We start from the raw sequence: 16,298 nt of genomic DNA on the forward strand, positions 1-16,298 counted from the left end.
GTGTTCACTGATTAGGGTGTCCCTAGCCCAGTGAGTAGTGTTCACCAATCAAAGCATACCCTGGTTCCCAATGCCTTCCGAAATGTTTGCACAATCGGAAGGCATCGGGAACTAAACTAGATCAGGAATATTATGATCACCGATCGAAATGAGTAGTGTTCACCGATCAAGCATCAGTCGGCAATCCGAGTACTTCCGAGTGATCAAGCATACCATACTCTGGTTATAGAGTTCTTTCGATGTGCTTGCACAATCGGAAGGCATTGGGACCAACCCGAGATCAACTATCTTATCTCGATGAGAAGTGTTCACCGATTGGGTTGTCCCTAGCCCAGTGTGCAGTGTTCATTAATCAAGCATACCCTATTTTCTGAGGCCTTCCGATGTGCATGCACAATCGGAAGGCATCGGAAACCAGGCTAGATTGGGTATCCTATGTCTAGTGAGTAGTGTTTATTGATTACCCTGGCTCCCGAGGCTTTCCGATGTGCTAGAGCAGTCTTCCCTTGTTTATTGAAAGGTGTTTGTTAATGTATATGCTATATTTGATGCATTTCATTTTGTATAGATTTCAGTTAAATTGTTTTGTTTTGTTTTTCATTTAGTAATTAAGGCAATGAATACCAACATTTTAACACGACAACTGTTGACAGTAAGTAAAAAAAGATATACAACGGTGAATTAATTCCGATAATCTTACAGAAATTTACATCAGTTGATGCCAGGTTACCAAAATATTTTAGCTGGCTGGTATTATCTAGCACATATCATGTGGCCTTTGCAAGATAAAGATAATTTTCTTGCACATCTGATTGCAAGCAGCTTTCGTAGAAGTCATCCTTTCAGGTCTTTAATTTGACGATTTTTTTTAATTTCAGAAATTATTTAGAGTTATCTCTCTTCTTAGAGAGTAGATGTCACCTTAATGTTATAAACGTCCTATCTTCCAGTAATTTCTATTTTATTTACTATCTCTGCAATGTGAAGATTTCTAATAAGTAATTTCCAAATAATATTTTTATTTAATTTGATATTTTTCTCTCTGGAAGTATAGTTTAAATTGAAAATATATACTATGACTTTTATTTATACTAGTAAGCATTCAATTGCAATAAGCATGATATTTAAAGGAAAATTTCAAAATGTTCTAACTCCAAAATAGCCTGATAATGCACCCTGAATTTTTGTACATTAACACGTCTAAAAGCAAATGCACGTGTAAAAAAGATAATCTGTCAAGGAAAATTGTATAATACTGAGGAACGTTGCGTGCGTTCTTAAAATGATACTATGAAGAAGCTATTTGAGTTATAACCTTAAATTTAATAATCCTCGAATTCTGGAAACTCTTGAAATTACTAATGTAACTATATGTCCCAAACATACAAAAAATTTCAAAACAGGACTTGATCCGCACGATGTTTAGATAGTTTTAAAAGCGACTATTAGACAGCTAAAATGTATTTTTCGAATAGCTGCATGTCAACAAAAAGGGTTTTCTGTACAACACAAATGGTGATAGAACTAAATTTTCATTAGGCGGAAATTCTCTAAAGACCCATTAAGACCATTTTCCACCGGAAATTTATATCCCTAATGGGGATTTTATTGCTTTTTTGTTTTTGACTAAAAGAAAAATAAACATTCTGAATGTTAGCTCTCATGAGAAGCATCTTTTAAAGTTAGTTTATAAAGGGCATTGCTTTAAGTAAACCAGTCACGAAATTAAGACGAAATCCCATGCAAAACTGATTTTTATATTTATAGATTACGAAGAAATGGCTTTTATTTATTTACTATTTTTAAGAAGGGGGGAGGGCTTCGGAGTTCAAGGTTAGCTTGAATATTTTGACATTGATCGGTAAGACATCCTTTAGCATTAGTTTGAGATTTCTGTTCCACTAATTTCAATAGGACATTGCTTATGTTATATACATGTTCTAAAGTATCAGCGATTGGAATGATGCTCGTTAAATCTTCGTTTAGACAATTCGAGATAATTGTACATGTAATACTTTTTTTGCAAATGATATCGATAGTGTTACAATTGCGTTTACGTTTACTTTCATATTGAGCTGGGCGATGGTATCTGCTTACATCATCAGATAATTTCATATTTTTACTAAGCTAATAATGGCAGATATTTTTCTGTTCATTTTCTAGTAAATGGATTATATTTAAAAACAATACAGTTTCCGAAATAATTCATGAATCACTTTTTTTTCTGCAAGCAGAGTAACCCAATGCCATTTTACAGAACCATCCATCATTTTATGTTGCCAACTCTTCATGAAGTTTGTGAATTATTCACTTTTATCGTGCGTTTAATTCAAAAATGGAAAATACAGCAACCGTTTGATCGAGCTATTGGAAGTGCTTATATATATACATGTATAATACTAACGGTTGATTTTCTTGACCAATTTATAATTTCTACCAGATTATATAATACATCTAAAAAAAAGAAGAAGATCTATTCGCGCATGTTATTCTCTCTCTCTCTCTCTCTCTCTCTCTCTCTTTCTCTCTCTCTCTCTCTCTCTCTCTCTCTCTCTCTCTCTCTCTCTCTCTCTCTCTCTCTCTATATAATATGTATTTACTGATTAACAATTGTAATTGTTCACATCTCCATCGCTTTTTTCGCGTAAATAAAAACAATCTGAGTACTTTGAAGAATAAACAGTGCAATGTAAAAAGTAGTTCCAGTGAATCTGTGCCAAGGGTAGCCAAACTGGAACAATTCATCCGACTTTGTTGAGACGGTTTTATTGTATACAGTTTCCATTTTATTTTGAAAACTTATAAATGAACACAATTTTTAATAATTATATGCTTATTTACATAGTTTCAGATTTGCCATTTCTGAGAAAGAACTATATAAGGTCTATGTAAATTTAATTGAGCTACTTAAAATAAAAAACTTTTACAAAAGCATTCATCAACATTGCAGAAAATCGCTCTGGGCTCTGCTTTGGCATAGCCGTGAAAAGCCGAAACCATCTGCTGGAAATCCGATCATTATACGGCTTACGGCAAAACTTTGTCACAAGCATTAATTTTTTTTATCCCTCAGAGAGACATCTGTTTATCCTATCGAACTGTACTATTGAAAGCGTTGATGTAATGTGAAACCTTCAGTATTACATTCCAGAAACTGAACCATTGCGCTCCGGTATCTCTTGTTTACATACTGCTAAATTTCATTTAGAGTTTCTATATTTTATTTGAGATCCATATAGATTTTTCGTGTTCTCTCGCCGTGTATGTGTGCGCGCGTGGATGGCAAAGGAAGAAAGGGCGATGGGTTATTTTTGTAATCAAATGAAATATTAAATAAGTAAGATTGGCGAGAGATTTGACGATAATCCAAATGGAGCATCGGAAGAGGCCAAATTGCTATAGTACAATTCACAGCGTAGACGGGTGAGGAGAGAATTTCGCCTGTGGTTTTCATTAGAACTCGCGAGTGTTGCTGCTTTTCTACTACATGTAATAAATGCTACTGAAGTCAAACGCAGTGTGCTAGTGGGGATAGCCGCTCCGATAAAGCATCTGGCCGTGTGCTTCCACGTTTATTTCTAAATATACTCTGTATTGAGTTTTTTCCCTGCTCTTGTACACGCCCGATTGGAAGACTGGTCAGTAGTGATAGAAAAATATTTCCGTTCAAAGGGGAGATTTTTTTCCTCTCTTGTGGAAAGCCACGCCTGATGTGAGGGAAACTACTTTGACGGTCTTCTTTCAAATCTAAACATCATTTAGACATGGCTGCCATGCTTATTTGGGAGAAACGGCTAATTTTCGGGTCAACAGCCGCAACATTGCTGGCATTTTTGTTTCAAATTATAGCGGTTGGGACAACGAGTTGGATACATATTCAGTTTCGTTCTGCGTTTGTTCGGAATGCCTCAGGAATGGATGTGTATATTACAGGATATAGTGGGGGGTTGTGGCGATCCTGTGAAGAGGGATACACTGTGGACAGCAGTGGGAAAAAAGATGATTGTAAGTATACCATGGACAGCTTCATTCATTCGTTATGGGCAACACATGCACTAGCAATGGTGCTAAAGTTGCAAAGTTGAATAATTAAAGATATCTCCCAATAAACACCCATTTATATATTGTAATTTCTTTTTTTTTTAAATACACCCATTTATATATTGTTATATGAGATAATGTCTGTAAAGATTAAGAAAGCTTACTCTAAGAAATAGAATCATATAGCCTATGTGCATGGTTTGGCCTTCATAATGCAATAAGTGTCACAAAGATTCACGTGTTTACAAATGTGGAAACGTGTGTAATGCACGTAATGCGTGCGCTTCTCTCACGATCACTTACAAAATTGGAACAGAAATATGATCAGCTATACAAAAAAAGTCACCATAAACAAGACTGCCCCATGTGTGTAAAAGATTTCAATTATGATAAAACATTTACCCAGATAAAAAAGCATACTTTAGATAAACTTTCAAAAACCCCAGCACCGTTAACGTTTTTGTGGGTTTTTTTTGTTGTTCCTTATTTTATTATTTGGAATTGATGACTTCGGTTCCGCATCAAAAGGATAGCGTTTTTTCTATTCCCCGAGGAAATTTGCTGTGGGTGATTGTTGATAACTGTTATTTCCTATGACAATTTTACCTCATCCATAAAATCAAGAAAAATATCCCAAAAGACATTACATGCATAAATAAGCCTTATCAGTTTTGTCATAATTTGAACTGGAACAAAGAATCGTTATTTTATCATCATATCAGTCAATTTTGTCAACAATTCTGAATCAATAACTGAGAAGACTGGCAAGTGGATGAAAAAAAAATAGACCCAGTTTATATTTTTCACATCACGCAAGAGAGAACACTGATAGAATTCTAAATCTAGAATCTATTATCAGTTGTTTGTCTCTCCCTGGTTATATTATCAATTTATTGAGTATTGAAATCGAAGGAAATACCAATACGGGGATCTCTCTCTCTCTCTCTCTCTCTCTCTCTCTCTCTCTCTCTCTCTCTCTCTCTCCTCTCTCTCTCTCTCTCTCAGAGCTTGCATGAAATACACGTACATTACTTTGTTCCCCAGACAATGTTGTCTGAGAATTGTTCGCAATATAGGAGCTGTCTCTTATTTTGCCAGACTCTAGTGCGTACTGCAGACATACAACTATTATTGCAACACGTTCTACCACAGAAATAGACGAACTTGCAACAGGATTTGTCATATTTCTAACTTAATGGTCAATCATGCAGTTCTTTGTATCATAAGATATTTTCCTTAACAGCCAATCATTTATATTTCAAATCTACAGGCGTCAGTTCAATAGCTTTTTAAATTTAAGAGCTGGATGGTATTTTTACGCTATCTAAATCACCTTCAAAATTTATTGCAAATTTTGAATTTCAGTGCTCAAATATATTGATTTTTTCTTTATTTAATGATAGTTTATGGCATAAGATTTCGAATCTAAAATTTAAAGGTGGTATAAGTCACTGCCATATTGAGAAGTATTTCCAATCGAAATAAACAATAAAATCAAGTATAATTTTATAAATGTCTTCTTTCCCATAATTAATACCTAACAACTTAGCGCAATGGGTTAGAGCGCAGACCACGGAGCTGCAAGTCATGAGTTCGAATCCCGATTGGGCTTTTATAATGCTATTATAAAAAGAAATGTGAAAAGAGAATTTCTTTTTTATTTTCGTCAGAAATGATTAAGTTTCATGCTTGATTTTTTTCAGCAAAATAAAATTTAAAATATATATACATATTATTTTGTTTGAATCATATTTATACTTTCACAAATACCCTTCTTTTATTGTAAAGGACACTATCAATCAATCAATCGGAATAACTGAAGTTTGAGAGAGAGAGAGAGAGAGAGAGAGAGATTTTTACTGTACGTGAATATATTTTGCTACACCCTTTGGCTTTGTTTACAGTTAATGAATGTAAAATCAACAGGAGTGTCATGTATCAAGCAAAGCTGACGTAAGCCAAATGACAAAGCCCACAGGCTTCAGCTTTTTTCAATTATACTGTTAGACTTTATGCCCAAGAAGAAGCGATCAACAGTATTAAGAAATGGCGAAATGTAACGAATTTCATTTATGCATGCGCGTTTTGCACGCAAGTGCCTTGCAAAAGCTGAATGAGATCTGGTCGTAATGCTAGAATATCCCCATTGTCTCCAACATTTTGCATGAAGTATCTATTCCCTCATGTAAAGATTGACGGATGAATTCGGCTTAAAACCGTAAACTACGATAAATCTAACAACCCGCGACATATGCCAGCCATGATATATAATTGATGGTATGATTTCAAGTCTGAATGAGCTTGATATTTGCTAATTGTAAATACAAAATATAACGTGCATCTATGTGGAACACTGTATTTTACTTTATACTGTAGTATGCACGTGTTGGCTGTGCGCTTTTGTCTATAGCCTGGTCGAGAATCAGATTAGAAACGTAATAAGTTATGGTACCACTCGTTTTTTACAAAAGTATTGTGATTGTTGTAACACGAGATGTTGGAAGCGGCATGTTAAAGGTCCTGGGTATGTTTGACTGCAATTTTGTGCAGTCATCTGTTTCCTATTATTTGATTGCTATTCACTTGCATTCCGAATCGTTGCCATTGAGCATCACTAAATTGCTCTCCCTCTCTCTCTCTCTCTCTCTCTCTCTCTCTCTCTCTCTCTCTCTCTCTCTAACTGCCCGAAGCAGTGCTAGGCAGGCCAGTGAGATTGATAGGGATTCATATTTAATCAAAACATCAAGGGCAGAATTCCAAACAGGCGTTAGCCTTTCCCTGAAATTTTTCTTGTTGTGTAAACAGACTTCGAACTCCTCTCAGTATATTAGTACGAATTGCATTAAATTGAATGCATTCAATCACTTGAAATTGACAAATATTGATTCCTCATCTTGTCAAACACGCTAGCAATGAACTGTAGAGTACAAAGCAAATGACACAAAAAGAACACGAAAGAGAAATTAATTTCCCCACAAATGTAGCATCTGGATACTTTTTCATTCGGCACGCAGGTTCACGTTATTTTAGCCTTTCTTTGAAAGAACTTCGAAATGCTATCTGTATGTACTTGTTAGATCGATACTCTTACAGTTTAGATAAATCTTAATAAACCTCTTTACCATTAGAATCTCAGATGAATATGGATTCTGATTGTGTATTTATTAAGTCTAAGCTTTAAGACAAAGCGGAGCGATGGACTTGCATATTCTCTATATTTTTTATATGCTTCGTTGCTGCGCATTTGTATGAAGGATTTTTGAAAATAAGTCATTGTCATATAGAAACGATCAATAAGAAACAATCAGTATTATTGCTTTACCGATATTTGTTGTCTTATTTAAAAAAAACAGCAATTAATTTACCGTTGAAGCTTGAATGATAAGCCAGTCAAATCTCTCTTTTTTTGTAAGCAAGTCCACATGAGACATATATTTTATCATGTTGTTTCAAAAATTTCATCCATGCCTCTTATTGGCCTTGGGATCGAAATCACTTAAAGGTGCTTATTAATTGATAAATCCAGTTTATTTTCCCATGAACTTTATGTAGATTAAAAGTATCACGTGACTACACCCCCACCAATCCCTCGTGTTAACTTATAGAATTATATGTAACGTAAACAAAGAATATGGTGGAAAATGAAATATACAGCTTCTTATTTTTCACAAACAAGGTCATTATTCGTTGAATTATTATCATTAAAAGTTTTATCTGGTCTTTAACATTTTAACATTCAAATTACATGCAATGTTCAAGATAAAAATATTTTTTGGGAGGGGTGGGGGTGGGTTGGGTTGGGAAGAGCGTTAAAATTAAAATTTAATTTGATAATTGCCGTTCATTCAGTTGTGTTATTTTAAGTCAGGCGATATTGAATCGTCGTATCTTTGAATAAGCTGCCATATTGTTTATAAGTCTTTAAAACACTTTAGAAAGATAATACTGTCTCCACTGAACTGTAATAAGCACGTGTTCATATGAAATGTGTATACCCTAGTACCAAGATCACGAATAAGCCATTTTGAGTTATTTATACAACCATGACATTTCTTTCGAAAAAAGAAAGAGACACAATTATTCAATTAAACTAATTATATCTGAAAATATGTAATTCTTCGATTAGCTGTTGAACGAGTAACCATGGATACTGATGTTATATGAAGTCGGCTAGAAGAAGACCAAATATGGATTAATATTACAGTATAATCAAATCTGGAAAGACAAAAGCATATTTGAGATTTTAAAACACTACACCATTAGCAATACCTTAATTTTTATCACTTTAACTTTAGCTAGATATTACCAAGGTAAAAATACTTTTAATTTAAAATACATTTAAAGGTATATGTGGCGTATTTTTTCATGCTAAGAAATATTTGATTGATTGATTTATTTAAATATGTTATATAAACTTAGATCTTCACAATAAATTACACAGTTTAAAACAATCGGGTTAAAAATATATAGAAATTAATAAATAATTTTTATAATTATTGTGGAGTCCACAATAAATACGGCATTTGAATAAACCCCGCCTTAAATCGGTTACCTTATACCACGTTCAGTCTATCACAACAACAATGGCGACGACAATAAAGATAGGTAAACCGTTAAGTTTGACAGATTTGGCTAACGAAGACAGAAAAAAGAGACAGACTGACAAGGATAGGAACAAAGGGAAGATTGTCATCGGAGACCATGTAGATTGATGGAATAGAAATTAAAGCCGAATTAAACTTAAGTTTTTATCATGAAGTTGTAGGGGTTTTGCTAGTCAGGTTCGTACGTGCTCCATGTGTTCCATGTCTTTACTTTATGAGTTATAAATCACAAGTGGATTTTCGTTTAGGGGAATTTTTTAATAAAGAATGAAAAAAACCACTCTCAATACATGCATCCCTCCGGGAGAGGGGGTATTCACCCATTTTACCGTGTCGTTGATGCTAAAATCGTGTTTCATCCTTTGGAAAAGAGTATCAATTCATTTCCCATAGGATTCAATGTTAACCTAAACCCACCTGGTTAGTTTGCTATTATACTTACAGACATACCCTTGGTCACATTTAAAGTTCATTCCCAGCACTTACAAATCAAAGTACTGAAAGTACTGTTAGACGGTGGCGTCGTTTGAAAGTGGCATATTACATGTAACAATGAGTGATGTATGATAATTATTTTTGTAGAAAACCGCGGCCAGTATCGCATTCATGTACTAATACTTAACGCTTACTCGCACAACTAGTCGTGAGTTTCCTACATGGATAACTCTGTGGAAATCGTAGCTGTGATCTCACTCTACACTTTACAAATGCTGTGTCTCTTGGTCGTCATCTTTTGGGAAAGACCCAAAGATTTATCACAGTAGTCTTTGTCGTATAGAAGTTTGTATCTATATTTTGTATCAATATGTTTGTATATATATCAGTTGACATTAAAACCCCGTTTGAATGGTTGCCACCACATATTGAATGAATAAATCAAATCCAAAGCGATTTCATCACAGTACGCCCAAATATTTGATTGTTTGAAGAAGGGGAATTTTGGTTTTTTCCTTTTTGACCTTTGGGTTGACCCCGCAAATGGGAACAACTTTTGAAAAGTGTGGATTGGACTATTGTGCTTTAAATATATTGTGGATTTCTCAAAGTAACGAGAACAAATAAAGCTTTGGTATGATAAAATACTTATTTTTACTAACTATTTGGGCATACATATAGTATGTTAATTGTCCCTCTCGACAGCATTTTCCCTCATTTTCTTCACGGGGAAAAAGTTGCAGTCTTGTGGATCATCACATTTGCTTTTTTCCCCTCATAGTCAGTTAATACATTAAGGTGCAAAGAAAATGGAATGGGTTTACAAGAACCTGTCTGATAAAACTGGTATTGCTTTTGGATTGCACGTCATCATGAAACAGAAGAGTAAATCAATATTTTATCTTCGACTTTAGGGGATTATTTCCATTTGCTCACAACGAAAGTGAATGAAAATTTAAAAAAATATCATACAGCATTCGGTCGCGGCAGTTTCATTAATCAACGTTTTAAACATTTGTTCTATTGTATTTAGCTATAGATTTATTCAAACCATTTGAATGAATTCGGGAAAGTCACATGTATATTTTATCGCTTCTCAGTACACTTTAACACGCATAAATTACTTGCTACATTAAACTTTTCTAGTAAACTTACAACAAATATTGATTAATTATACAAAATAAGTTTTTAAAAACACCAAACAAACAAAATTCAAGCTGAACGCACGTTTTTCTGACCGTATAGCTGTGTATATAAAGAAGATGGGGGGGGGGGGGGTAAGATGGCGCAACTGCCCTTTTGGTTTAGTTGTAAAATACAATTTCAAATTTAGCATTTTTTCAATTAAATATATTTGATATGTTATTATACAAGTTTACAAAATGGTAATTTCTAACTATATTCAGTTTGAAATATTTCAAAAAGATAAGAAAAAATAATAAATTTTTAAGTTTTGATGGTATCGAACCCAAGTTCTATAAAGTTTCCTAATGGCTGGTGCTCTAACCACTGAGCCATTTCATTCACAACAAAGTGCGTTGTTTAAATGCTATATGAGACAATGACCACGAATTTTCGGACTTGTATTATATTTCTAAAACTTTCAATTGTTGAGCTACAAAATGACATTTTTGAACTGTAGTGGGTCATCTCTCCACATTTTTGTTGAGTCCAATCGGTTTATTAAATTCCATTAAACCACATTTAGACTGTAAAAAAAAAAATATTGAGCTCAGACCCACTCTATGAAAGAAAATGAATTGAAGTTAATCTGATCTCTCTAATCAGTCCTCATATGGTCATTTTACACGCCTTATTCGCCCATCTTCTTTGATTTTATTCTTTGCATGTACTAAACAATAGATCTAGGGTTCGCAAATCCCGGCAATATTTTCGGAAAGCTTTATTTCTGTAGCTCAGCAGAATTCTACAGTCATCTATGAAGCACATTTTTTTGCCTTCATGTTTCATTATTTATCGCAAATATAGCATGAATGTATACGCTACGGCCGATGTAGCATTGTGTTAAGTGATGACACTTTCTAACCGGTGTGTATTTCAATTGCGAGTCGCAACAAACTGGCGCATTTATATAGGCCCGCCTATTTGTAAATGCATGTTGACAAAATGATGCTAACACTTGAAAACAAATGTCGAAGAAAGTTCATAATAGAGTTGTACTCGCGAATTAAGAATCATTTGAGAACAAACGGGGCGATGTTTACGTACATATGTAAATAATGTTATCTGTTAGTGAAAAAATGCCCCCAAACCAAAGAAAAGATGCTCTCTTACATTACCGTTCATTATGTACCATAAATGTATATGGAATATCGCATGTTTTTTCTCACAAAAAAGCTAGCGTTTGCTGCAAATTAGAGATACACGAGCTGACACGCCGTGAAACCCATAAGACGTTTTACAGCATATGTAAAAAAAATCTGAACTAAAAATCTTTGAAACATCGTAAAATGTAGTTTATTAACATTTAAAATGGCGACTCGATTTGCACGTGAATTTTACAATCCGACGTCGATTAGCTTGTTTGAGAGAAAGTCAGCAGCAAGTAAAGCGTCAACATCTGCAGTAAATATTGTTTGATGAATATCGAGGTGCCTGTAATAAAATTTATGTTTCTACAGACTGAGTGAGGTACAAAATAAGGTACATTGTAAATCATAGGTCAGTCGAAAATTTAATACATTTGTATCGTAAATTTAAAGTTTTTGTGTGTTTGAAAACACATGCACACTTGTAGAAGAAACTGTGCCATTGATCGGTTGAAGTTCAATAAAATGTAATTTATGTAATATTCATTGTCAGTATCTGTTGTGAATTCTTTGGAATAAGCTACAACAACAAAAAATATACTGCTCAACTAAAACTAATGCGTTGAAAATGGCTGAATTTATCGATGAAGCATAATTGCTGAAATATGAAATGGCAAACCAGTTTAAATAGTGTGTTTCTGACAATTATTTATATCATAAAAAACAAGAAGCAATTATTGTGAGATCTCGATCTTGACCAATTATCGCAGTGATATAGTTTATATGCAGTCCTGATACAGAGTTAAACGTCAAAACTGGCAGTTTGAGCCTTATATTATTAATACCGCGTAAGCAGATAGGGTAACGGCTCATTTAAAATAAAATACAATTTCATACATTATTTAAATGTATGTACAAAATAATTAGCAGCTATAATGCTTAAAATATCTGATAAGATTAAAATGAGTTCTCATACTGAAATCGACACGTAGATAAAACACTGCATACATGTACCTAACAGAGTTATCGTTCGTTATCCGCTAGGGTCCCCGTGAGAAATACCCTTCCGGTCAGGACCGTAGCAATAGACAGTGGCTATAAATAGCCACCGTCTAAAAATCATTAGAAATACATAGGGTCCCATGGCGTTTATAGGTCAAAATTGAGCTTGTTTATAACTTACAGCGATCCGCAGCAAATAAATCCAAGTCTCAAAATTGACACCCACCCCGTATTTCAACCCCTCTTATTTCTTTACTTTCTGCAGAACTTCTTCCATCCATCATTGAATTTAAACAGTGATAAATTTACTTAGAAATAATCATAATTTCAGCAATTAATTCAGCAAATCACCTTAGCCATACCTTTTTTCCGCGCGGCTCCATCTTGTATTAACACTTCTCTGAATCATTCATATCAGACGTGTAGCAAAGATTAGAGACAAATAACTAAAGAAAGAACATGATTTAAGGGCATAGAGTTTGTGAAACGTCTAATTATAAGAAGCATGATGTATATTTTTACTCAAACTCATGTTAAAAATTTTACTCCCAATACGCCACATATACCTTTAAAATTGAAGAAAAAGAGACAATGATGTGCTTTACCTGAATGCACTTCTACAAAATGCATGTGCATTATGTACTCTGTATTCTTGTTAACACTTGTTTGTTCTGTTATAGACGAGGGGTGCAAATCACACAAGTTTTTCCCCGAAGAACACGAGCTGAAGAAAGATAAGACTACTGATATACAGATTGTAGGTAATGATTTATGTAGTATTACATGAGGATGTTGATTCAAAACAACGTTAATGACAACATGTAATGTTTACAAAGATTTCAAGGTCTAGCCCTAGATTTCATCATAAAAACTGCTTTTAAACCCGATTTTTATTTTTATTTTTTATCCAATGTCGTTCAGCTGTCTTTCACAGGAAGGAACGAGATCAAAACGTCAAATTGTTTTAGATGCAGTATTTGGTCTTCAAATTAAGTTTCTTGGTCGTAACAGTTTTGTTTATAATACAATGTACATGTATGTCAATTTATGTGAAGTTGTAGGAAACGTATGTAAGAAAAATGAAATAAGCAAGTTTTATATTACTTGCTGCAAAATTTTTAATCTGTAGCTCAACCCTTATTTTTACGTAGAGCTACGATTACATATAAAGATATAGATGTTTTATCAGCCATTTTATAATAATTAGCTTAATTAAAGAAGACTATTATATAATAGAAATTATGTATTTGCGTAAACCAAGTACAACTGTAGTGAACTACCTTGAGGCACAGTTATCTTTGATCTTGTTGCTTTTAGATTACGTAAGGACGGGGTCTGCCTTTGCCATAATATCTCTGTTGATTATGATGCTGGGTCACATCTTCGCTTTCTATACGCTGAGAAGGCCACGCTACATTGTCAAGCGTCTGACATCACTGATGCATTTCATGACAGGTATGAAAAACATTACGCCACAAACTATAGACCCAGAAAGAGCAACGATATGTATGCCTCGTTTAAAAAAATGACAATTAACACGATTTATATGGTTACAGGTATTATAAATAGAATAAAGGCTATCGTTTTCAATATACAACACATATACATTTCCAGCATTAATTGATAAAATACATACGAATATTTTGTATACGTCACATATATTTTTTTCATTTAAAGATATGAGTCAAATATGGCTGATGTCATTGTATTTCATTAAAATGCCTCTCTATTAACAAACAGCAAGAAGCTGAAATAAGGAATAAGGAATCATTCTTTGAGTATTATGAGGTGATAATTTCGGTCGGGGCGTGATCAAATCCAATAAAGCCCTAAGGGCTTTATGATAGATTTGATCACGCCCCGACCGAAATTATCACCTCATAATATTCAAAAAATGATTCCTTATTACTAATATTTATATAATTTTAAGCCGTTGTACGATCAAATGTAAAATTATAAATAAACAAACCCCACTGGCGCCTCAATTTGGCGTCATTTGTATTATGGGTTTTATAGTACAAAATCGATACGTAGTATTATCACAGGCAAAGACACTAGAAAATGTAAATATAATAAAATAAAACTAATACGTATTACAAATTATCGTGTATTATTCTACCACACAAATAGGCGAATATAAGGTCTAAAGTAGAAGTCCGTCTTAAAGTCATTTGAAATCTTGAATTTGATAATATTCTTAATTTCCGTGAAACATATATTTCAAAGAAACTTTAGAAGAACTGAATTTTAGAACTTTCTCAGTAATTGTAAACACTTGTGTCAAATAATCTATGCCAATGTATAGCTTTACAAATCGATATAATGAATTTTTGATAAACATTTTTTTCCAACAATTGCAGCAGATGTCAGTTTCATCGGCAATTCTTTTTCAATCTGTTAAATACTCTAAAAATCAATTTATTTACCCATACAGTATATCAATTAACAACTTTCTAGACTATTCACTTTTGTCACTTCCGAAAATAAAACTTAATTGTAACTAATGCCATTTTCTTGCAGCTGCTTGTGTATTAGTTGAAAACGAGGTTTTCATCAGAAAAATATCATACACACAAGACAACCTTCCCGACCGCATTCCTGCAGGCGCAGAAACATCTCATGGTTATTCGTTCGTTATGTCTTGGATCTCTTTTGTGGCGTATGTTATAGCTGGTGCAGTGTTCCTGTTTACCTCGCACAAAAGAAAGGCAGACATGGCGGATGAATTTGATGAGTGTGTGGAAGAAGACGACCCTGTTGTCATTAGGCGTTGACGTCATCAAAGCAACAAATACACGTCATATCCGTTTTAATCGAACAGTTCTATGTAATCGACTGATCGGGTGGTACCACACTATACTTGTAAGAAAAGTAATTTGAAGACAATTCAAGCCTATGTTAACCTTGTGATAGAAAGCATAAACTGACAGCTTGTATTTTTCAAGATATCAGCTTACAGTGCATTCCACATGACATCAGATATCCGAAGGAAATACCCGGCAATCAGAAAAAAAATAACTCTAAAGAAGAATGGCAATTTGTTACTTTTGATAAATAAATGTTGTCTGCGTAATTTGCTAGCTTTCATAACTTTAATATTTGCTCACTTCTTTAATCGAATTGTTCATTGCACGGTGCATACATAGTGAAATAGTTATAGAGTTGAAACTGTTACTTTGATTATAACTTACATTAAATATTGTTAATGCACGATAAAAACCTAAAAGAATCTATTGTGCTTTATTTCAAACTTACATTTAAGATGTAGCGTAGCCAACTTGGTTTTTTTTTAATTATCAAGCAGAATTTTTACTGTTTTTCAACAGAGACAAAAGTATGAGATTATACCATGATTTTTATTTGGTTGCAGAGTCCTTGTTTATATCATCGTTTGTTTACAGTAGAATGAATTGTCAGTAAGCCAACTGGTTAGAAGGTTTTTTTTGTCTTTTTTTTTTTTTTTTTTTTTTGCAGTTGTAATATAAATTATGTACACGACCCTTCTTCCAAAATGTTCTATTCCCAAAAAATGTGTTCACTTTTTACATTTTTCATAATTATTGTCTCTATACCATTTTGTTTAATTTTATCCACTCAGTGTAAGTACACAAATGTTATTCTTTTTTTTTCAACGCGCAGGCCCAAACGCCTCTAATGTAGATTAATGAAAGGGTTTTGTCGTCAATGCGGAATTTCATGTAAATATAACATGATATTAGTACAAGTAGAACTCGATACTGCAGTAACATGTAGGCCTATAGTTCTTATTTTACATAAACTGAAATATATAAAGAGAAAAAAAGATTAATGAATTCCACGACATTGTCATTATAAGTGTTTTTAGCTGTATATCATAAAAAAGAAAAAAATACAATTTTAACGAGACTATGCAAGCAAGGGCAACAACTAGCAAAATGTATTTGGCTTGAGTTGAAGCTGTATGATA

The 16,298-nt window shown here is 33.6% G+C and overlaps 1 protein-coding gene across 2 annotated transcripts; it reads left to right on the forward strand.

The window, feature by feature from the left end:
• Positions 1–3,149: 3,149 nt before the first annotated feature.
• On the forward strand, positions 3,150–15,425 carry LOC105319131 (epithelial membrane protein 1). Of its 2 annotated transcripts, none has more exons than XM_011416538.4 (4): positions 3,150–4,005; positions 13,033–13,113; positions 13,670–13,807; positions 14,873–15,425. In XM_011416538.4, the coding sequence occupies exons 1-4, from the start codon at positions 3,765–3,767 to the stop codon at positions 15,124–15,126; spliced, it is 714 nt and encodes a 237-aa protein (XP_011414840.3). In that variant the 5' UTR covers positions 3,150–3,764; the 3' UTR covers positions 15,127–15,425. The 2 variants fall into 2 exon arrangements, with proteins under 2 accessions (XP_011414840.3, XP_034313893.2); XM_034458002.2 differs by lacking the exon at positions 3,150–4,005 and adding an exon at positions 6,445–6,565.
• The last annotated feature ends 873 nt before the right edge of the window (positions 15,426–16,298 follow it).

Source organism: Magallana gigas, chromosome 7, assembly GCF_963853765.1.
Source record: "Magallana gigas chromosome 7, xbMagGiga1.1, whole genome shotgun sequence".
In the NCBI taxonomy this organism is placed as follows: domain Eukaryota; kingdom Metazoa; phylum Mollusca; class Bivalvia; order Ostreida; family Ostreidae; genus Magallana; species Magallana gigas.